Source organism: Somniosus microcephalus, chromosome 10, assembly GCF_052327205.1.
Source record: "Somniosus microcephalus isolate GS21.2 chromosome 10, FLI_Smic_1.0, whole genome shotgun sequence".
NCBI classification, from domain to species: Eukaryota; Metazoa; Chordata; class Chondrichthyes; order Squaliformes; family Somniosidae; genus Somniosus; species Somniosus microcephalus.
In genome coordinates this window covers 66,409,816-66,432,780 of record NC_140996.1, presented here as the reverse complement: position 1 = coordinate 66,432,780, position 22,965 = coordinate 66,409,816, and the positions used below count along the sequence as shown (strand labels likewise).

The 22,965-nt window shown below is 43.8% G+C and overlaps 1 protein-coding gene across 1 annotated transcript in view; it reads right to left on the bottom strand.

The window, feature by feature from the left end:
• The window catches only part of LOC147111533 (UDP-glucose:glycoprotein glucosyltransferase 1-like), a 680,288-nt gene that overhangs the window by 600,470 nt on the left and 56,853 nt on the right, over nt 1-22,965 (bottom strand). Inside the window, exon 4 of the mRNA XM_085999896.1 lies at nt 19,517-19,647. Coding sequence (XP_085856022.1) covers nt 19,517-19,647 — 131 coding nt within the window. The remainder of the gene's footprint in view (nt 1-19,516; nt 19,648-22,965) is intronic.

Genomic DNA, 22,965 nt, shown 5'->3' with positions numbered 1-22,965 from the left:
GACAATTTTGGTAGCAATTTAAAATATTTTTTACTAGAAGGAAGGAGGTGAGCCACATTAACCTATCAATTAAATTTACATTTGGAGTTCACTGTTGCAAATGCCAACCGTAGAAACTACAGCACCATTTTAGTTGTTCAAACTTCTTTGAATTTTTAATACTTAGTGACAGAGGAGCTGAACCACCCAGATTATTTTAACTGAATTAGATCCAGTTTGTTACTGTAACAAAGGTTCAAGTTTATTACTTGAATTTTCCAGGTTTTACATTTAAGGAATTGCTAGCAACATCACTTGCAACTGTAGTAATAATATTGCAAAACTAGAATATTTTGTTGTAATTAGAATGCATTTGAGAAAATTAAACAATTTGTACGGTACCCACAACTAATGGATTCAAACTGTTACTGATGTAATACATCAAATACAGGAGACAGAACAAAGAGTAGGGGTACTGAATCTGAAGCACTAAATGACAGATACTCAAACCTACGTTAAAGGATGGCTTATGTTTAGCTGAACCACTTTCCCAAACTGCAGTAATAGAAATATATTTATCACATCTATTTCTATTAACTTCATGTATTTGTAAAGTAAACAAATAATTTATTTTAAGTTTTTTCTGCAGTGGTCATGCCATTAACATGGAAGTACAGTCCATTCCATTAGGTTTAATTTTTCATAAAATCACTTTTCAAGTGCAAAGCAACACAAAAAGGAAGCTTGATAGGAAGAATGAGGTGAAGCAATATAAAACTAAATGATACAATTTTAAAGGGGGCTGCAGGAACAGGGAGACCTGTGGGTGTATGTACATAAATCTTTGAAGGGGACAGGACAGGTTGAGAAGGCTGTTTAAAAAAAGCATATGGGATCCTTGGCTTTATTAATAGAGGTATAGAGTACCAAAGCAAGGAAGTTATGCTAAACCTTTTCAAAATATTGGTTAAGCCTCAGCTGGAGTATTGTGTTCAAATTTGGGCATCACCCATTAGGAAGGATGTCAATGCCTCAGAGAAAGTGCAGAAGAAATTTACGAGAATGGTAGCAGGGGTAAGGGACTCAGTTATGTGGAGAGACTGGAGGAGCTGGGGTTGCTCACCTTAAAGCAGAGAAGGTTAAGAGGAGATTCAATAGAGGTATTCAAATCATGAATGGTTTTGAGGGAGGGCTTAAGATTCCTGTGGCATTGGAACATGTACAAGCCGGACAGGTTGCACCTCAACAGGGCCAGGTCAAATATCCTTGTGGGGAGGTTCGCAAGTGCTGTTGAGGAGGGTTTAAACTAGCTTGGCAGGGGGATGAGAACCTGAATGTAGATTCAGAAGGGAGAGAAGCAAAGCCGGAAATGGAAGGCAGAAAATAAGTAAGTGAGTTTGGAAGGTAAGGAAACAGAAGCTAGAAAATAGACAACAAAGGGGTTTAGCAGACCTTAATGGAATATACTTCAATGCAAGGAGTCTAGTGAATAAGGCAAATAAGCCTGGGGGTACAGTAGCATAGTGGTAACTGGACGAGTAAACCAGAAGGCTTGGACTAATGATCTGGAGACAGGAGTTCAAATACCACCACGGCAGCTGGGGAGTTTAAATTCGGTTAATGAAATAAATCTGGAATAAAAAGCTAGTATCTATAATGGTGACCATGATTGTCGTAAAAACCCAACTGGTTCACCAATCTCCTTTAGAGAAGGAAATCTGCTGTCCTTACCCAGTCTGGCCTACATGAGACTCCAGATCCACAGCAATATGGTTGACTCTTAAATTCCCTCTGAAATGGCCCAGCCAGCCACTCAGTTGTATAAGGCAGCTCACCAACACATTCTCAAGGGCAATTAGGGATGAGCAAGAAATACTGCCTTGCCAGCGACGACCACATCCCGTGAATGAATAAAGAAAAGCCGAGGTCAACGATAGACACACAAGTATATCACAGCTATTACTGAAACATGGCTGAAAAGGCAGGAACATCAACATTCATGGATATCAGAGTTTTCAGATGAGATAGAGAGGAACTAAAAAAAGGGGGTTGCAATATTGGTTAATGAAATAATTACAGCTGTGAGGAGGGATGATATGTTAGAAGGATCATCAAATGAGGTCATGTGGGTTGAACTATAGAACAAAAGAGGGTCAATCACACTGCTGGGAGTGTACTATAGACCCCCAAATAGTCAGAGGGAGATAGAAGAGCAAATATGTAGGCAAATTTCTGAGATGTGCAAAAACAATAGGGCAGTGATAGCAGGGGATTTCAACTGGGATAGAATCAGTGTAAAGGTATGGAGGGCACAGAATTCTTAAAATACATTCTGGAGAACTTTTTCTTAAGCTAGTACATAGCAAGCTCAAAAAGAGAGGGGGTCGGTTTTGGACTTGGTTTTAGGGAATGAAGCTGGGCAGGTGGAAGGGGTATCAGTGGGAGAGCATTTTGGTGGTAGTGATCATAATTCAATTACATTTAGCGTAGTTATGGAAAAGGAAAAAGATAGACCAGGAGTAAAAATTCTCGACTGGGGAAAGGCCAATTTTACTAAACTGAGATGTGATTTAGCAAAAGTGGATTGGAAACAGTTACTTTAAGGTAAATCAGTGCCAGAGCAGTGGGAGGCATTCATGGAGGAGATAGTAAGGGTTCAGAGCAAATATGTTCCCACAAAGAAAAAGGGTGGGATTCCCAAATCTAGAGCCCCTGGATGTCACGGGGCATACAGGGTAGGATAAGGCAAAAAAGGGAAGCTTATGTCAGATACCGAGAGCTAAATACTGCAGAAGGCATAGAGGAGTATAGAAAGTGCAAGGGTGAAATTAAAAAGGCAATTAGGAAAGCAAAGAGAGGGCATAAAAAAATATTGGCAAGTAAAATCAAGGAAAACCCAAAGATATTTTTATAAATACATAAAGAGCAAGAGGAAAACTAAAGAAAGAGTAGGGCCTATTAGAGACCAAAAAGGTAGCTTGTGTGTGTGGAGGCGGAGGACGTGGGTATGGTTCTTAATGAACACATTGCATCTGTCTTCACAAAAGAGAGGGACGATGCAGATATTGTAGTTAAGGAGGAGGAGTGTGAAATATTAGATGAGATAAACTTAGTGAGAGGAGAAATATTAAGGGGTTTAGCACCTTTGAAAGTAGATAAATCACTATGGCCTGGATGAAATGTATCCCAGGCGGTTAAGAAAAGCCAGGAAGGAAACAGCAGAGGCTCTGACCATCTTTATCCAATCATCTCTGGCTACAGGCGTGGTGCCAGAGGACTGGTGGACTGCTAACGTTGTTTAAAATGGGAGAAAGGGATAGACCAAGAAATTACAGGGCAGTCAGCCTAACCTCGGTGGTGGGCAAATTATTGGAAAAAATTCTGAGTGACAGTATTAATCATCATTTAGAAAGGCACGGATTAATCAAGGAGAGTCAGCATGGATTTGTTAAGGAAAGGTCATGTCTGACTAACTTGATTGAATTTTTTGAGGAGGTAACAAGGAGGGTTGATGAGGGTAGTATGTTTGATGTAGTGTACATGGATTTTAGCAAGGCTTTTGACTAGGTCCCACATGGCACACTGGTCAGAAAAGTAAAAGCCCATGGTATCCAAGGGAAAATGGCAAGATGGATCCAAAATTGGTTCAATGGCAGGAAGCAAAGGGTAATGGTCGATGGGTGTTTTTGTGACTGGAAGGCTGTTTCCAGTGGGGTACTGCAGGGCTCAATACTAGGTCCCTTGCTTTTTGTGGTATACATCAATGATTTACATTTCAATGTAGTGGGCATGATTAAGAAGTTTGCAGATGATACAAAAATTGGCCATGTGGTTGATGGTGAGGAAGAAAGCTGTACACTTCAGGAAGATATCAATGCCAGGTGGGCTTAAAAGTGGCAAATGGAATTCAATCCGGAAAATTGTGAGGTAATGCATCTGGGGAGGGCCAGCAAGGCAAGGGAATACACAATAAGTTGTAGGATACTAAGAAGTGTAGAGGAACAGAAGGACCTTGGAGTGCATGTCCACAGATCCCTGAAGGTAGCAGGACAGGTAGATAAGGTGGTTAAGACGGCATACTTTCCTTTATTAGCTGAAGCATAGAATACAAGAGCAGGGAGGTTATGCTTGAACTGTAAAAAACGCTAGTGTTCGGCCACAGCTAGAGTACTGCGTACAGTTCTGGTCACCACACTGCCTAAGGAAGGATATACTTGTCATAGAGGGAGTGCAACAAAGGTTCACCAGACTGATTCTGGGATGGGGGGATTGTCCTATGAAGACAGTGAGTAGACTAGGCTTACATTCTCTAGAGTTTAGAAGAATGAGAGGTGATCTCATTGAAACATACAAAATTCTTATAGGGCTTGACAGGGTAGATGCAAGGATATGTTTCCCCTGGCTAGGGAGTCCAGAACCAGGGGTCACATTCTCAGCATAAGGGGTCAGCCATTTAGGACTGCGATGAGGAGAAATTTCTTCACTCAGAGGGTGGTGAATTTTTGGAATTCTCTACTCCAGAGGACTGTGGAGGCTCAGTCGTTGAGTATATTCAAGACAGAAATCGATAGATTTTTGGATATTAATGGAATCAAGGGATATGGGGATAGTGCAGGAAAGTGGAGTTCAGGTAGATCAGCCATGATCTTACTGAATGGCAGAGCAGGCTCAAGGGGCCAAATGGTATACTCCTGCTCCTATTTCTTATGTTCTTATGTTCTTTACAGGAAAGGTGTGATTGCACTAGAGAAAGTACAGAGGTGATTTACGAGGATGTTACCAGGACTGGAAAATTTTAGTGATGAGAAAAGATTGGATAGGCTGGGGTTGTTTTCTTTGGAACAGAAGAGGGTGAGGGGAGACTTGATTAAGGTGTATAAAATTATGAGGGGCCTAGATAGAGTGGAGAGAAATGATCTATTTCCCCTAGCAGAGAGGTCAATAACCAGGGGGCAGAGATTTAAAGTAATTGGTAGAAGAATTAGAGGGAAGTTGAGGAGAACTTTTTTCACACAGAGGGTGGTGGGAGTCTGGAACTCACTGCCGGAAAGGGTGAAAGAGGCAGAAACCCTCATCTTATTTTAAAAAGTACTTAGATATGCACTTGAAGTGCCGTAACCTACAGGGCTATGGACCAAGAGCTGGAAAGTGAGATTAGGCTGGATAGCACTTTTTTGGCTTGCATAGACAAATGGCCTCCTTCTGTGCTGTAAATTTCTATGATTCTATGACACAGATTTAAGGTGATTTGCAAAAGAACCAGAGGCAACAGAAGGAAACTTTTTTTTTTTTTTTTAAAAACAGCAAGTTGTTTTGACCTGGAATGCACTGCCTGAAACAGTGGTGGAAGCCAATTCAATAGTAACTTTCAAAAAAGATTAAGATAAATACTTGAAGGAAATAATTTACAGAGCTATGGGAAGGAGCAAAGGAGGAACTAATTGGTTAGCTCTACCATAGAGCCGGCACAGGTACGATGTTCTGAATGGCCTCCTTCTGTGCTGTAACATTCTATGATTTTCACCACAGGTGGGGAAAGAATTTATATATTAAGAAAAGCAACAATTGATCAGCATGAAATAACAACAGAAAATGCTGGAAAAAATCAGGTCAGGCAACATCCATGGAGAGAAATTTGAGTTGACGTTTCGGGTCGAACCCTTCAGCATGATCAGCATGTATATGCAGGAAACTCTTTTTTATCCAGCACCAACGGGACCGGTGTGGTGCCGGTTTATCAAAAAGTCCGGATTACAGAGAGGTATAGTAAAAGGTACGAGAGCTCCGTACACACCAACAAATCCAGGCTTCCCTGTTGCTTAGCAACAGGTGCAGGAACTCCGACCACAAGATCCAAGCGCCCTTGTTGCTTAGCAACAGGTGCCGGAACCCGGCCACAGATCCAGGAACAGGCCATTAATATGAAGTAAAACTTACCTGAACCTACTCCTGAATTTTGCCAGTTAACAGAGATTTCCGGTTATTTAGGTGCCGGTAAATCGAGAGTTTCCTGTGGTTAGAATCAGAGGATTTTAGGTAAAACTAACCAATTTAATAATAGCTCCACTGAAACAAATCAGAAAATACCTGCTGCCCTGCTTAAGGGTGCAAAGATTCTTAATAAAGTATGGTATTACAATGGTTTAGTTGACATGTGTGCTGCATAGCAAGGTACTAAGCAACACAGACCTGAAAATTCCAAATTTGAGGGCTGATTTGTGCTAAGTGAGCTGATTCAGTCCAGCAACAGGAATTCTACAAATGACCCAAGTATGCCTGGGCTAGGGAGGGGAAGGAATCGGACAGGGTTTCCTTTATTTAATAACTCGCAGTTATGAGTCAGTGACTGAACAGCATTGGGCTCAGCTACAATGCCATTCACAGTTGAATAACTTGCTGACAGTCGCTGACTAGACTCACAAGAAGAACACATCACTTTGGTAAGGTCATAGAGGGTTACCACTACCTGTGGAATCATGCCCCAGCATAAATTAGAAAAGCGGGGAGAAACTGATGAATCAAATTAGAAGGATATGAATACAGGCAGTTGTTAGATTAGACAGTTAGATGCCAGATGCAATATAATGTGGACAAATGAAATGGAGGAAGAACAAAGAGGACATATGTACTATTAACATGCAAGAATAGAGATGGGTTCAGAAACACAAATCCTTAAAAGTGGAAAGAAAAGTTGATAAATCTGTTTAAAAAACCCACATATAGATCCTACATCTTAAAAAGAGTACAAAAGCAAAGAGGTAACTCACTGATTAGGCCTTAGTTAGAATATTGTAGCCAGTTTTGAGAGCCTTACCTTAGAAAGTATGTTAAGGCCATGGAGAAAGAATACACTAAGATACTAGGGGCGAGAGGCTTTAGTTATGAGGAGAGACTGCAGGAATTGGGGCTATTTTCCTTAGCACAAAGAAGGATAAGAGGAGATTGAATAGGTGTTCAAAATTATGAGAGGTTTTGATAAGATAAATATCAGGAAAAAACTATTTCCAATGGTCAGTAACTAGGCCATAAATAGAAAACTGCTAAAAAAAATTAGGAGAATTATCATAGAATCATAGAATGGTTACAGCACAGAAGGAGGCCAGCTCTCTGCAAGAGCACTTCCGCTAGTCCCACTCCCCCGCCCTTTCCCCATAGCCCTGCAATTTGTTTTCCTTCAGGTATTTATCCAATTCCCTTATGAAAGCCACAATTGAATCGGTCTCCACCACAGGCAGTGCATAACAAATCCTAACCACTCACTGCATAAAAAAGCTTTTGCTCATGTCGCCTTTGGTTCTTCTGCCAATCACCTTAAATCTGTGACTTCTGGTTCACAACCCTTCCGCCAATGGGAACAGTTTCTCTCTGTCTAGACCCCTCATGATTTTGAACACTTCCATCAAATCTCCTTTCAAACTTCTCTGCTCTCAGGAGAACAACCCCAGCTTCTCCAGTCCATCCACGTAACTGAAGTCCCTCATCCCTGGAACCATTCCTGTAAATCTTTTCTGCACCCTCTCGAAGGCCTTCACATCCTTTCTAAAACGCGGTGCCCAGAATTGGACACACAATACTCCAGTTGAGGCTGAACCAGTGTTTTATAAAGGTTCATCATAACTTCCTTGATTTTGAACTCTTTGGGGGGAATTTTGCAGGCACTCAGGGGGTGGGTTGAGAGGCGGGACATCTGGTAAAATTGCAGACTGTAAAACCTTTTGTAGATATGTGAAGAGAAAAAGAATGGTGAAGTCAAGCGTAGGACCCTTGCAGTCAGAATCAGGGGAATTTATAATGGGGAACAAAGAAATGGCAGACCAATTAAATACATATACTTTAGTTCTGTCTTCACAAAGGAGGACACAAATAACCTCCCAGAGATGTCGGGGAACATAGGGTCTAATGAGAGGGAGGAACTGAAAAGAAATCAGAATTTGTAGGGAAATGGTGTTAGGGAAATTGACGGGATTGAAGGCCGATAAATCCCCAGGGCCTGATAATCTACATCCTAGGGTACGTAAGGAAGTGGCCTTAGAAATAGTAGATGCATTGCTGGTCATCTGCCAAAATTCTATAGACTCTGGAACAGTTCCCATGGATTGGAGGGTAGCTAATGTTACCCCGCTATTCAAAAAAGGTGGTAGAGAGAAAACTGGGAATTATAGACCGGTAAGCCTGACATCGGTAGTGGGGAAAATGCTAGAGTCCATTCTAAAAGATGTAATAGCAGAGCACTTGGAAAACAGTGACAGGATCGGACAAAGTCAACATGGATTTACAAAAGGTAAATCGTGCTTGACTAATCTGGAATTTTTTGAGGATGTAACTGGTAGAATAGATAAGGGAGAACCAGTGGATGGGGTGTATTTGGGCTTTCAGAAGGCTTTCGATAAGGTCCCGCATAAGAGATTAGCATGTAAAGTTAAGGCACATGGGATTGGGGGCAAGGTGTTGACTTGGATAGAGAACTGGTTGGCAGACAGAAAGCAAAGAGTCGGAATAAATGGGTCTTTTTCCGAGTGGCAGGCAGTGACTAGTGGGGTGCCGCAGGGATCGGTCCTAGGACCCCAGCTATTCACAATATACATTAATGATCTAGACGAGGGAACTAGATGTAATATCTCCAAGTTTGCAGATGACACAAAGCTGGGTGGGCGTGTGTGCTGTGAGGAGGATGCAGAGAAACTCCAGTATGATTTGGACAGGTTGGGTGATTGGGCAGAAGCATGGCAGATGCAATATAATGTGGATAAATCGAGGTTATCCACTATGGTATCAAAAACAGGAAGGCAGATTATTATCTGATTGGCAATAGATTGGGAGAAGGGGAAGTGCAACGAGGCCTGGGTGTCCTTGTGCGCCAGTCGCTGAAAGTAAGCATGCAGGTGCAGCAGGCGGTTAAGAAGATAAATGGTATGTTGGCCTTCATAGCGAGAGGGTTCGAGTACAGGAACAAGGATGTCTTGCTGCAGTTCTACAGGGCCTTGATGAGACCACACCTTGAGTATTGTGTGCAGTTTTGGTCGCCTTATCTGAGGAAGGATGTTCTTGCCATGGAGGGAGTGCAGCGAAGATTCACCAGACTGATACCTGGGATGGCAGGAATGACATATAAAGAGAGATTGGGTCGATTAGGCTTATATTCTTTAGAGCTTAGAAGACTGAGAGGGGATCTCATTGAAACATAAAATTCTAACAGGACTAGACAGACTAGATGCAGGAAGGATGTTCCCGATGGCCGGGGAGTCCTGAACCAGGGGTCACAGTCTAAGGATAAGGGGTAAGCCATTTAGGACAGAGATGAGGAGGAATTTCTTCACCCAGAGAGTGGTAACCCGTGGAATTCTCTACCACAGAAGGCAGTAGAGGCCAATTTATTAAATAATATTCAAGAAGGAGTTAGATATATTTCTTAAAGCTAAAGGGATCACGGAATATGGCGAAAAGGCTGGGACAGGGTACTGAATTTGGATGATCAGCCATGATCTCATTGAATGGCGGAGCAGGCTCGAGGGGCCGAATGGCCTACTCCTGCTCCTATCTTCTATGTTTCTATGCAAAGACTTACAGCGGATCAGAAACCCGGTCAACCCACCTCCAATTAATCTTCCAAGGTGTCGGGTCCCTGATTTGCGCATGGACCTGACACCTAGTGGCAGGAAGATTATAGGCACTTAACTGCTTGTTAAAAGGTTGTTAACAGGAAGTTAAGAGGCTTTTTGCAATTTTGACAGGTCTGCTGCGGGCTTCCCGACGTCCAGACACCATACCAGGCAAGTGTGGCATGCTGTGGATCTACTGAAATGTTTGTGCAGTGATGATAGCTGCAGAAGTGGTGTGAAGGATCCAATGGTGAGTTTTAGAGGTATGACAATGTTGGGAAAATCATTTCTAATGTATTTGTAGACTTTTCTGTAGGTGACAAGTTTTAAATTGTTTGTGTAGTCCCACCTCATTGGGAGAACCTCTCTCACCAGTGACAGATCGTTTCTGTAACCTCACCTGCAGCTACCCTCTGTTCTAGCCTAAGGAGGGAGTCACTGGAGCATCTGGTTGCAAGGGCTCACCTTTGTACAGTGATTGTCAGTGTTTGCAGCACCTCAATGCTGTCAAACACTGAAAAATCAGCAGTCAAAAAAAAATTGTGCATGGCCCCTTTAAGAAAACCTGCAGATAACACGTCATCAACTGACGTCATCTGACACCGGCTTTCTCTTAATTGGCTGGCAAACTCGCAGGGTGGGCTTACCAAGGCCAAATGACGCAAAATCGCATCGGATATCGTTGGGGGTGGGACTGGAACCCAGAAGGCAGCTGTCCCGCCCCCAAGCCGCATCGAGAGCAAACATTGCAGCCTATGCCTCTATTTATAAAGATCAGGACTTTTCTGCATTAAATTTCATCTTGCACCCTTTTTGAACAAGGGTGTAACATTTTTAATTCTCCAGTCCTCTGGCACCAGCCCCGTATCCAAGGAGGATTGGGAAATTATGGCCAATACCTCCGCAATTTCCACCTTTACTTCCCTCAGCATCCTAGGCTGCAGCCCATCCGGTCCTGGTGACTTATCTATTTTAAGTACAGCCAGCCTTTCTAGTGCCTCCTCCTTATCAATTTTTATCCCATCCAGTATCTCAACTACCTCCTCTTTCACCATGACTTTAGAAGCAACTTCTTCCTTAGTAAAGACAGATGCAAAGAACTTATTTAGTACCTCAGCCTTGCCCTCTGCCTCCATGCGTAGGTTTCCATTTTGGTCCCTAATCGGCCCCTCCTGTCCTCTTACTACCTGTTTTCTATTTATATGCCTACAGAAGACTTCTGGATTCCCTTTTATGTTAGCTGCCTATCTATTCTCATATTCTCTTTTCTCCTCTTATTTTCTTTTTCACTTCCCCTCCGATCTTTCCATATTCAGCCTGGTTCTCACTTGTATTCTCATAGAAACATAGAAGATAGGAGCAGGAGTAGGCCATTCGGCCCCTCGAGCCTGCTCCGCCATTCAATGCGATCATGGCTGATCATCCAAATTCAGTACCCGGTCCCTGCTTTCTCTCCATATCCCTTGATCCCCATAGCCTTAAGAAATATATCCAACTCCTTCTTGAATATATTTAATGAATTGGCCTCTACTGCATTCTGTGGTAAAGAATTCCAATGGTTCACCACTCTCTGGGTGAAGAAATTCCTCCTCATTTCTGTCCTAAATGGCCTACCCCTTATCCTTAGACTGTGACCCCTGGTTCTGGACACACCGACCATCGGGAACATCCTTCCTGCATCTAGTCTGTCCAGTCCTGTCAGAATTTTATAAGTTTCAATGAGCTCTCCTCATTCTTCTAAACTCCAGCGAGTACAAGCCCAATTGACCCAATCTTTCTTCATACGTCATTCCTACCATCCCAGGTACCAGTCTGGTGAATCTTCGTTGCACTCCCTGCATGGCAAGAACATCCTTCCTCAGATAAGGCAACCAAAACTGCACACAATACTCAAGGTGTGGTCTCACCAAGGCCCTGTACAGCTGCAGCAAGACATCCTTGCTCCTGTACTCGAATCCTCTCGTTATGAAGGCCAACATACCATTTGCCTTCTTAACCACCTGCTGCACCTGCATGCTTACCTTCAGCGACTGGTGCACAAGGACACCCAGGTCTCGTTGCACTTCCCCTTTTCCCAATCTACTGCCATTCAGATAATAATCTGCCTTCCTGTTTTTGCCACCATAGTGGATAACCTCGCATTTATCCACATTATAGTGCATCTGCCATGCTTCTGCCCAATCACCCAACCTGTCCAAATCATACTGGAGTTTCTCGGCATCCTCCTCACAGCACACACTCCCACACACCTTTGTGTTGTCTGCAAACCTGGAGAAATTACATCTAGTTCCCTCGTCTAGATCATTTATATTATGAATAACTGGGGTCCTAGCAGCAATCCCTGCAGTACCCCACTAGTCACGGCCTGCCACTCGGAAAAAGACCCGTTTATTCCTACTCTTTCCTTCCGGTCTGCCAACCAGTTCTCTATCCAAGTCAGTGCCTTACCCCCAATCCCATGTGCTTTAACTTTGCACGCTAATCTCTTATGCAGGACCTTGGCAGCACGGTGGCATAGTGGTTAGCACTGTTGCCTCACAGCGCCAGGGACCCGGGTTCGAATCCGGCCTCGGGTGACTGTCTGTGTGGAGTTTGCACATTCTCCCCGTGTTTGCGTGGGTTTCCTCCGGGTGCTCCGGTTTCCTCCCACAGTCCAAAGATGTGCGGGTTAGGTTGATTGGCTATGATAAAATTGACCCTTAGTGCTAGGGGGATTAAATACGTGGGGTTACGGGGATAGGGTGGGATATGCGTTGGTGTAGGGATTACGGGGATCGGGTGGGATATGTGTCGGTGCAGGCTCGATGGGCCGAAATGGCCTCTATCTGCACTGTGGGGTTTCTGTGAATCTGTGAAAAAAACCTTATCGAAAGCCTTCTGAAAGCCCAAATACACCACATCCATTGGTTCTCTCTTATCTATTCTACCAGTTACATCCTCAAAAAATTCCAGTAGATTAGTTAAGCATGATTTACCTTTTGTAAATCCATGTTGACTTTGTCCAATCCTGTCACTGTTTTCCAAGTGCTCTGCTATTACATCTTTTATAATGGACTCTAGCATTTTCCCCACTAGAGATGACAGGCTTACCGGTCTATAATTCCCCATTTTCCCTCTACCACATTTTTTGAATAGTGGAGTTACATTAGCTACCCTCCAATCCATGGGAACTGTTCCAGAGTCTATAGATTTTGGGCAATGACCAGCAATGCATCTACTATTTCTAGGGCCACTTCCTTAAGTACCCTAGGATGTAGATTATCAGGCCCTGGGGAGTTATCAGCCTTCAATTTCCCTAACACCATTTCCCTACAAATACTGATTTCATTCAATTCCTCCCTCTCATTAGGCCCTATGTTCCCGACATCTCTGGGAGGTTATTTGTGTCCTCCTTTATGAAGACAGAACCAAAGTATGTATTTAATTTGTCTGCATTTCTTTGTTCCCCATTATGAATTCCCCTGATTCTGACTGCAAGGGACCTACGCTTGACTTCACCAGTCTTTTTCTCTTCACATAAAGAAGCTTTTACAGTCAGCTTTTATGTTCCCTGCAAGCTTACTCTCATACTCTTATTTTCCCCCTCTTAATTAATCCCTTTGTCCTCTTTTGCTGAATCCTAAACTGCTCCCAATCCTCAGCTTTGCTGGTTTTTCTGGCCAATTTATATGCCCTCTCCTTGGATCTTATGCTATCCCTAATTTCCCTTGTTAGCCACGGTTGAGTCACCTTTTTTCTTTTATTTTTATGCCAACCTTTTTCATTACATAATACCCAGCCTAAGATGGCCTGATCTCTAGTTGGTTCCTCGACATATTGGTCCAGGAAACCATCCCTTATACACTCTAGGAATTGCTCCTCCACAGTATTGTTACTAATTTGGTGAGCCCAATCTATATGTAGATTAAAGTCACCCATGACAACTGCTGTGCCCTTATTGCATGCATCTCTAATTTCCCATTTAATGCCATCCCCAACCTCAGCATTACTGTTTGGGGGTCTGTATACAACTCCCACTAATGTTTTCCGCCCCTTGGTATTTCTCAGCTCTACCCATACAGATTCCACATCATCAGAGCTAATATCCTTCCTTACTATTGTGTTAATCTCCTCTTTAAACCAGCAATGCTACCCCACCTCCTTTTCCTTTTTGCCTGTCCTTCCTGAATATTGAATACCCAGCCTTGGTCACTCTGGAGCCATGTCTCCGTAATCCTAATTATATCATATCCGTTTACATCTATTTGTGCAGCTAATTCATCCACCTTATTACGAATGCTCCTCACATTAAGACACAAAGGCCTAGAAATTCAGTTAGTGGCGCCCAGCTCGCCTGGGCGCCGGAATTACCGCTGCGCGCGGGAGCGCGCCAGCGGGAAATTCAGTTTCAGCGCCCCAAGTTGAAGCCGGCCGCTAAACAAGGGTTTCGGCGCCCCGCTTGGGGCGCTGAAACTGAATATCGGCAGCCTGCGGTACTGCAGGCCTTCCTCTAATTCTTAAGGGGGAGGTGCCTGCAACAGCGCGATCCCCGCTCGCGAGTGCCGGCAAATGAGCCCGGCACCAAGGAGAAGTGCCGGGCTCTCTGGAAACAGCCGGCAATGCCGCGGGGGGGGGGGGGGGGGGGGTGTAGGAGGCCGGGGAAGGAGGTGCGGGCAGGCGACCGCCAAAAAAGCGTCCGGCCGCACCTCCACCTTAAATCGCCCCACTACCGGCACAGGTAGGCCCCGTGTACCGGTCGCTGTTTGCAGCCGGCGCGGGGGAGGCGGCAGCAACCAAATATGGCCAGCGGGGCGCTGCGCACACCGATGACGTCATCGGTGGCGGCGCAGCGCTAATGGCTAACGCCGTCATTAGCGCCCCGCTAAATATCGCGGTAGGTTTGCACAGTGGCGCAAAAGCCCTCTTTGGGCGCAAACTGGTGGCGCAGGCCACTGAATTTCTAGGCCAAAGCCTTCTGGCTTGTTTTTTAACACTCTTAGACCTTTTATAATTATTATTTACTGTGGCCATGTTTGATTTACACCCTTGATTGCTCTGACTGCCACTTTTGCTTTTCTCTTTCTTGTCTTTTGCTTCCCTTTCCTCTGTCTCCCTGCACAGGTTCCCAACCCCCTCGAGTAGGTGACTAGGTGTGTGGATGAGGGTAGTGCAGTTGATGTAGTCTACATGGACTTCAGTAAGGCTTTTGACAAAGTCCCACATGGGAGACTGATCAAGAAGGTAAGAGCCAGGGAATCAGGGCAATTTGGCACATTCGATCCAAAATCGGCTTAGTGGCAGGAAGCAGAGGGTGATGGTCGAAGGTTGTTTTTGTGACTGGAAGCTTGTGTCCAGTGGTGTACCGCAGGGATCGGTGCTGGGTCCTTCGCTGTTTGTAGTGTACATTAATGATTTAGATATGAATGTAGGAGGTATGATCAGTAAGTTCCCAGATGACACGAAAATTGGTGGAGTGGTAAATAGCAAAGAGGGAAGCCTCAGGCTACAGGACGATATAGATGGGTTGGTTAGATGGGAGAACAGTAGCAAATGGAATTTAACCCTGAAAAGTGTGAGGTGTTGCATTTTGGGAGGACTAACAAGGCAAGGGAATACACAATAAATGGTAGGACCCTAGGAAGGACAGAGGATCAGAGGGGCCTTGGTGTACATGTACATAGATCCCTGAAGGCAGCAGGACAGGTAGATAAGGTGGTTAAAAAGGCATATGGGATACTTATATTCTATGCCTCGGCTAATGAAGGCAAGAGCAGGGAGGTTATGACGGAGCTGTACAAAACGCTAGTTAAGCCACAGCTGGAATACTGTGTGCAGTTCTGGTCGCCACACTATAGGAAGGATGTGATTGCATTGGAGAGGGTGCAGAGGAGATTCACCAGGATGTTACCTGGGCTGGAGCGCTTCGGCTATGAAGAGAGACTGGACAGGCTGGGGTTGTTATCCTTAGAGCAGAGAAGGCCGAGGGGGGACCTGATTGAGGTGTACAAAATTATGAGGGGCATAGATAGGGTAGATAGAAAAGGAGCTTTTCCCTTAGTAGAGGGGTCAATAACCAGGGGGCATAGTTTCAAGGTAAGGGGCAGGAGGTTTAGAGGGGATTTGAGGAAAAACTTTTTCACCCAGAGGGTGGTTGGAATCTGGAACTCACTGCCTGAAAGGGTGGTAGAGGCAGGAACCCTCACAACATTCAAGAAGCATTTAGATGAGCACTTGAAATGCCATAGCATACAAGGCTACGGACCAAGTGCTGGAAAATTGGATTAGAATAGACAGGGCTTGATGGCCGGCGTGGACACGATGGGCCGAAGGGCCTCTTTCTGTGCTGTATAACTCTATGACTCTATGGGCAGGATTTTCATTGAGCCATGGAGGCGGGATTGGAGGCATGTTGGGGGGGGGGGGGGGGGGGGTTTAAAATCTTGAAATCGGGAGGCACAAACCCATCCCGCCCCCAACCCGCCTCCATGCCAGTTTCAAAGGAGGCGGGTACCTGACCTGCACTGTGACCCGCCTCCCCGAGGCGGGAAGGGGATTAGTGCCAATTAACTGCCTGTTAACAGGTAGTATACAGGCAGTTTTTAGCCTAATCCCTATTTTCATTGGTGAAGTGTAGGATTCCAGACGGCTCCAAACCACGCCATGTTAGCGAGGCGGGCCGTCGGGCTGAAGGGGTCAAGATGTCTGGTGTTCAGGCGAGTATTGGGTGCATGAGTGTAGAGGTAAATGTGTTTGGTGTGTTTAAAGAAGTTTTACCTTTACAGCCTTCCTTCCGTCAGGTCTCGGGAGTCCCTCATCTCACCGGCACAGAAAGCAGAATGGCCGCGATGTGTCAAAAATTGCAGCATTCAGCTTTCTGTTCCAGGGAGATCTCTAAATCAACCCGAGAGGAAGGAATTAACTTAGAGTACATATTGTCAGTGTTTGACAGCTTCAAACAGCTGTCAAACGCTGATATTTCATCTGTCAAAAGGTCTTGACAGATGAAACGTCAATCTGTGACGTCACCTGTTGCCGGGTGGCCCTTAATTGGCCCGCTGGGCGGGCTCAACAAGGTCAATCAAGTCAAAATCGCGTGGGTTGGCTACAACTCGATGGAGGCATGACTACAACCCCGAAAGTTGTAGTCCCACCTACCCGCCTCCTCAATGAAAATCCAGCCCTATGACTATGAGAATGAGATGAACACTATACTTTCATCTCTGGTGCGTGGGTTTAAATCCAGCTGAGACTGGTTGAAAGTTTCTTCTGTCTACTGTAACTGAAAATCGGTTTGGACAGTCTTAGTCCCAGTATCCCCTAGTTCAGCATTAATGTTATTAAGGGAGGACATAAGAATGGATAGTATTGGAAATGGTACAAATAGTGCATTAGGGGTGCAATTCTAACATTGGAACCAAGGCACACTCCTATGGCAGAGTACAGCGACCATTACTCTTCATATGAATGACTAAGGACTAGCTTAATAATCCACTCCTTTCCCCCCCCCTTTCCTTTAGTTTCTCTTTCACACCTGGCAGCTATCTCTTGCCCTGCCAGTACACTTTACACCTAATCTCAGCCTATTACCATCTCATCTAGCTCTTTTGTTTCTTTCACTTCTTTTGTCCGATCGCAGCCCTGCCTTCGATCTATTTTCTTTTCTTTCCAGTTTTGAAGAAGGGTTCGACCCGAAATGTCAACTCAAATTTCTCTCCATGGATGTTGCCTGACCTGCTGAGTTTTTCCAGCATTTTCTGTTGTTATTTCGGATTTCCAACATCCGCAGTATTTTGCTATCATAGCTTAATAATGACCTTGGGTGTCCAAAGCACCAACATCTTTACCTTGTTGAGCAAAAAAAAAATCTAACCATGCGAAATACCTGAAAAAAAGACCATTCTCCTGTAATAATATCCCGCACCTTGAGGAGCACAATAATTATTTTCTAAAGTCAAAAAGTATGTAGCTCACATGTACAATTTTGGCCAATCTAAAACTAACAGATGTAGTATGAATAGACATTTAAAAACAAAAGTAGGGAATGGCAGCTTTGTACTCATGGTAGGGATAATGAGAAGGGTGTGTATTGAGACTTGTCATTTCTACCACTTAAAAGTTTGAGGTAAAGTGCTGTTTGGTCCAAAGCAATCAATGGAGCTGATGGGCCATTATAGGGACAAGAGTACCTAAGTAAATTTGTTACACCTACAATTTTATGCCCCAAAACATCAATATAAGCAAGTCCAGGGTGAAGGAAAACCTTACCGGCATTTTCAGTTTACCCATAGTTAATAAACAAAAATTGACAAGAGTAAAAATGGGCAACATAGTTCATACACCCAGAAATGCCATGTATGAGCCAATGCACAAGGTTATGAACAGGTTGGGAACAAATCTATTACAGTTTACAAACCTGGGCATTTCCATAATTTGACAATTTAAATGAAGTGAAGTGTGGTTGTATGTGCATGTATTTGTAAAAATAAACAAAGACATTACTTTAATTTTGTGGGGGAAAAATTCGGTTGCTAACTTGGCGCAAAGCAACTAGCGCCCGGGCACGGTGCTGCTAACGCCTCCCTCGAAATTCAGCGGGAGTTCAGTGGCAGTGGTAGCCGGTACAGGAAACATTGTGCTATCCGGAGGTGAGCTATCCGGCAATCTAGAGCCACCGGCAAAAATCAGCAGCCGTTTTTTATTCTTTTTGTTTGTTTGTTTTTGCTTTGTTTGAACAGTGAAGCTGTGCAAGGTCTGTAGCTATAGCAACAGCTTCAGCTACAGAGCTTTAGGGCCACACCCGAGTGTTTAGAAGCTGTTGCTAAGCAACAATGTTTGTTGTCAAATACAGAGATAAGAATCTCCGTATCTCTCAACATTAACTCTGGAGAGTACGGCAGTTTTGAGGCAACGGCAGCAGCTCGGTCCCATGGGTGCCGGATAGCACAAAGTTTCCTGTAGTATCCCGCGGCGCTGCGCCTCCAGCGATGACGTCATTGCCATGCGCAGCGCCCCGGCCGCAAACTTGTCTCGCGCCCCCGACCTACTGCCGGACGCTATGTCCGACAGGATCAGGGGGAGGTTTTTGCAGCCGGGGCAGCGATAATTAAAGGGCAGGTGCCGGGCAGCCATTTTCTTTGGGCCTCCTCTCGCCTCCTCAGGCGGGGTGCTGGCCGCGATCGGGCAGCCTTGAGTGCCGGGCTCTTTTGCCAGCACCCCACTCCCCGGTGCTCCAGCAGGGCCCTGTTGCGCACTGTGCTAGGCCCCTTCCCTTTAATCAGGGGAGGGAGGCCTGCTGTACTGTAGCGTTAAGTGCCGGCCCGAGTGGCGCTGCTGCACGTAGCGCTGCAATATTCAATGGGAGCGCCCCAAGAGGGCGGGAGAGCGCTTCCAGTAGCACCCCGCTTCCTGCTTGAGGCGCTACCATTGAATTTCGGGCGTGGGTAGCACCCCGGCGAAGTTATCGCCCCAGAGGGGGCGCAAGCCAATTTTCCCCCCTGTATCTTTAAGCTGGTAATTAAGGTCCTCCTCTACAGGAGATTGCTGGCATTGAGAAACTTGCACCAAACTAAAAATGAACTGAAATTTAGCTAAGCATCCATAAACTTAAAAAGGGAAAACTATCTCCACAGACGGTCAAAATTGTTTATTGTTGACTCATTCTGAAGTATACTTGGGTGATACAGGATTCATCCCCTCCAGGCAGTTTTTTCAGTTGCACTAATGAACTAGATTTTTTTAAATATATTTTTTGACATTAATTAAAATTCCCTTTCTTTTTTTAAATGTCCCTGTCAATGAAGTTTTTTTTTAAAAAAAAGAGGGGAATGCAGTTTTAAGGTGCTTCAATGGTCTTCATTTTCTTTTATTAGAAGCGTTTTATTGAAGTAATTTTGTTATGCCATGGTCTCTTGCAACCAACAAAGCTGACTTCAACATAGCATGAAGATCACTACACGTACCTGCTGAAACATCTGAACAGTTGGAGAATATGCTCTCAGCGAGAGAGCAAACTTCAGAAGATTAAATTTCAGTTGAGACAAAAATTGGCCAGCTTTCTTTAGAATCAAGTTACAATAACTACGTTCGGAATCTGTTAAATCAAATTGTATCACATTAATAAGAGAACTGTGTAAACAAAGTCAGTTGCAGTAATTATCTTAGTAGTATGCTAGAAATGACTTATTTTGCAAGTAACAGCATTGTCATCGCAATGTTACAGTTACAGGGTTGAGTCCCAGTGCTCCTGAAAATCTGTCATCCATAATAATTGTAATGTTTCACTAGTTTGCTGTGATGCCAAGGGCTTTCTGTTACAAGTGGATAATAAAAAACAATGCACAGTTTGTCCCACTTCAAATGGTTTCAACACCATTCAACTCCTGACAAACTTTGGTGGCACTCAGCAAAGCCCATATAGCCAAGGTCACTCTATTCTTGACTGAAAAATAGAAACACCAAAACTGAAGCATCAAATTGTTTCTTTTTGAATAGCTGAAGACAGAAAAATGCAAAAACACACACAATGTATAAATGATCTATATTTTAAATGCAACTAACAAGAAAGTAACTGGTTTTATTTTAAAATCATATTTAGTAAAATCACTACCAATTGTCATTATTCATACATTATTACAAATGCATACATAACATCAAAATTTAACTGGAAGCATTTTCAATGGTAAAAAATATTAATGATCACAAACCCAAACTAAATGTAGTAGTTTTTTTCTAATCCATTCTTTGCTTTCCTATCTTTTTTCCTTTATTTTTAATGACCTTCAGATGGCTGACCAAGTTTTGAGAAAAATTGAAATACGAAAATAAACCATAGAAAACCAAATATAAAAGTGATTAGTATACTGGAACTCAAATTTATTCCTGTACTATTCAATGTAAAAAGGTGACAAGATCTACCACCACACTTCTCTATATATTTATACAGTACATAGGCAGAAAGAGAGAGGAGGTCCTGCAGGCTGATTTTAGGGAGCTAGGAGAGAGATTAAAAAGCAGGATCTCAAAAGGTAGCAATCTCCGGAGGAAAGGGAAGCAAGGATAGAAACAAAAGACAGGAAGGAGAAAAGCAAAAGTGGAAGTCAGAGAAATCAAGGGTGTAAATTAAACAAGGCTGCAGTAAATAATAATTCTAAAAGGACTAAGAGTGTTAAAAAAACAAGCCTGAAGGCTTTGTGTCTTAATGCAAGGAGCATTCGTAATAAGGTGGATGAATTAGCTACGCAAATAGATATAAATGGATATGATATAATTGGGATTACGGAGACATGGCTCTAGAGTGACCAAGGCTGGGAATTCAACATCCAGAGGTATTCAATATTCAGGCAGGACAGGGAAAAGGGAAAAGGAGGTGGAGTAGCATTGCTGGTTTAAAGAGGAGATTAACACAATAGTAAGGAAGGATATTAGCTCTGATGATGTGGAATCTGTATGGGTAGAGCTGAGAAATACCAAGCGGCAGAAAACGTTAGTGGGAGTTGTATACAGACCCCAAAAACAGTAATGCTGAGGTTGGGGATGGCATTAAATGGGAAATTAGGGAAGCGTGCAATAAGGGCACAGCAGTTATCATGGGTGACTTTAATCCACATATAGATTGGGCTCACCAAATTAGTAACAATACTGTGGAGGAGGAATTCCTGGAGTGTATACGGGATGGTTTCTTGGACCGATATGTCGAGGAACCAACTAGAGATCAGGCCATCTTAGACTGGCTATTATGTAATGAGAAAGGATAACTTAGCAATCTTGTTGTGCGAGGCCCCTTGGGGAGGAGCGATCATAATATGATAGAATTCTTCATTAAGATGGAGAGTGGAGCAGTTGACTCAGAGACTAAGTTTCCTTTATTTAAATTCAGGACCCATGATAGTATGAGGCGTGAGTTGGCTAGGATGGATTGGGGAGCGTTACTTAAAGGGTTGACGGTGGATAGGCAATGGCAAACATTTAAAGATCGCATGGATGAACTACAGAAATTGGTCATCCCTGTTTGGCATAAAAATAAAACAAAAAAGGTGACTCAACCGTGGCTAACAAGGGAAAGTAGGGATAGCATAAGATCCAAGGAGAGGACATACAATTTCACCAGAAAAAGCAGCAAATCTGAGGATTGGGATCAGTTTAGGATTCAGCAAAGGAGGACTAAGGGATTAATTAAGAGGGGGGAAATAGAATGAGAGTAAGCTTGCAGAGCACATAAAAACTGACTGTAAAAGCTTCTATAGATATGTGAAGAAAAAAAGATTGGTAAAGTCAAGCGTAGGTCCCTTGCAGTCAGAATCAGGGGAATTTATAATGGGGAACAAAGAAATGGCAGACCAATTAAATACATACTTTGGTTCTGTCTTCAAAAAAGGACACAAATAACCTCCCAGAAATGTCGGGGAACATTGGGGTCTAATGAGAGGGAGGAATTCAATGAAATCAGTATTTGTAGGGAACTGGTGTTAGGGAAATTGACGGGATTGAAGGCCGATAAATCCCCAGCGCCTGATAATCTACATAGACTCAAGATTAGTTCCCATGGATTGTAGGGCAGCTAATGTAACCCCACTATTTAAAAAAGGTGGTAGAGAGAAAACGGGGAATTATAGACCGGTAAGCCTGACATTCCCAGTGGGGAAAATGCTACAGCCCATTATAAAAGATGTAATAGTTGGAAAACAGTGACAGGATCGGACAAAGTCAACATGGATTTACAAAAGGTAAATCATGCTTAACTAATCTACTGGAATTTTTTGAGGATGTAACTGGTAGAATAGATAAGGGAGAACCAGTGGATGGGGTGTATTTGGATTTTCAGAAGGCTTTCGATAAGGTCCCGCATAAGAGATTAGCGTGCAAAATTAAAGCACATGGGATTGGGGGTAAGGTACTGACTTGGATAGAGAACTGGTTGGCAGACAGGAAGCAAAGAGTTGGAATAAACGGGTTTTTTTCCCGAGTGGCAGGCAGCGACTAGTGGGTTACCGCAGGGATCGGTGCTAGGACCCCAGTTATTCACAATATAGATTAATGATCTAGACGAGGGAACTAGATGTAATGTCTCCAAGTTTGCAGGCGAAACAAAGCTGGGTGGGCGTGTGTGCTGTGAGGAGGATGCAGAGAAACTCCAGTATGATTTGGACAGGTTGGGTGATTGGGCAGATACATGGCAGATGCAGTACAGATACATGGCAGATGCAGTATAATGTGGATAAATGCGAGGTTATCCACTTTGGTGGCAAAAACAGGAAGATAGATTATCTGAATGGCAATAGATTGGGAAAAGGGGAAGTGCAACGAGACCTGGGTGTCCTTGTGCACCAGTCCCTGAAGATAAGCATGCAGATGCAGCAGGTGGTTAAGGCGGCAAATGGTATGCTGGCCTTCATAGCAAGAGGATTCGAGA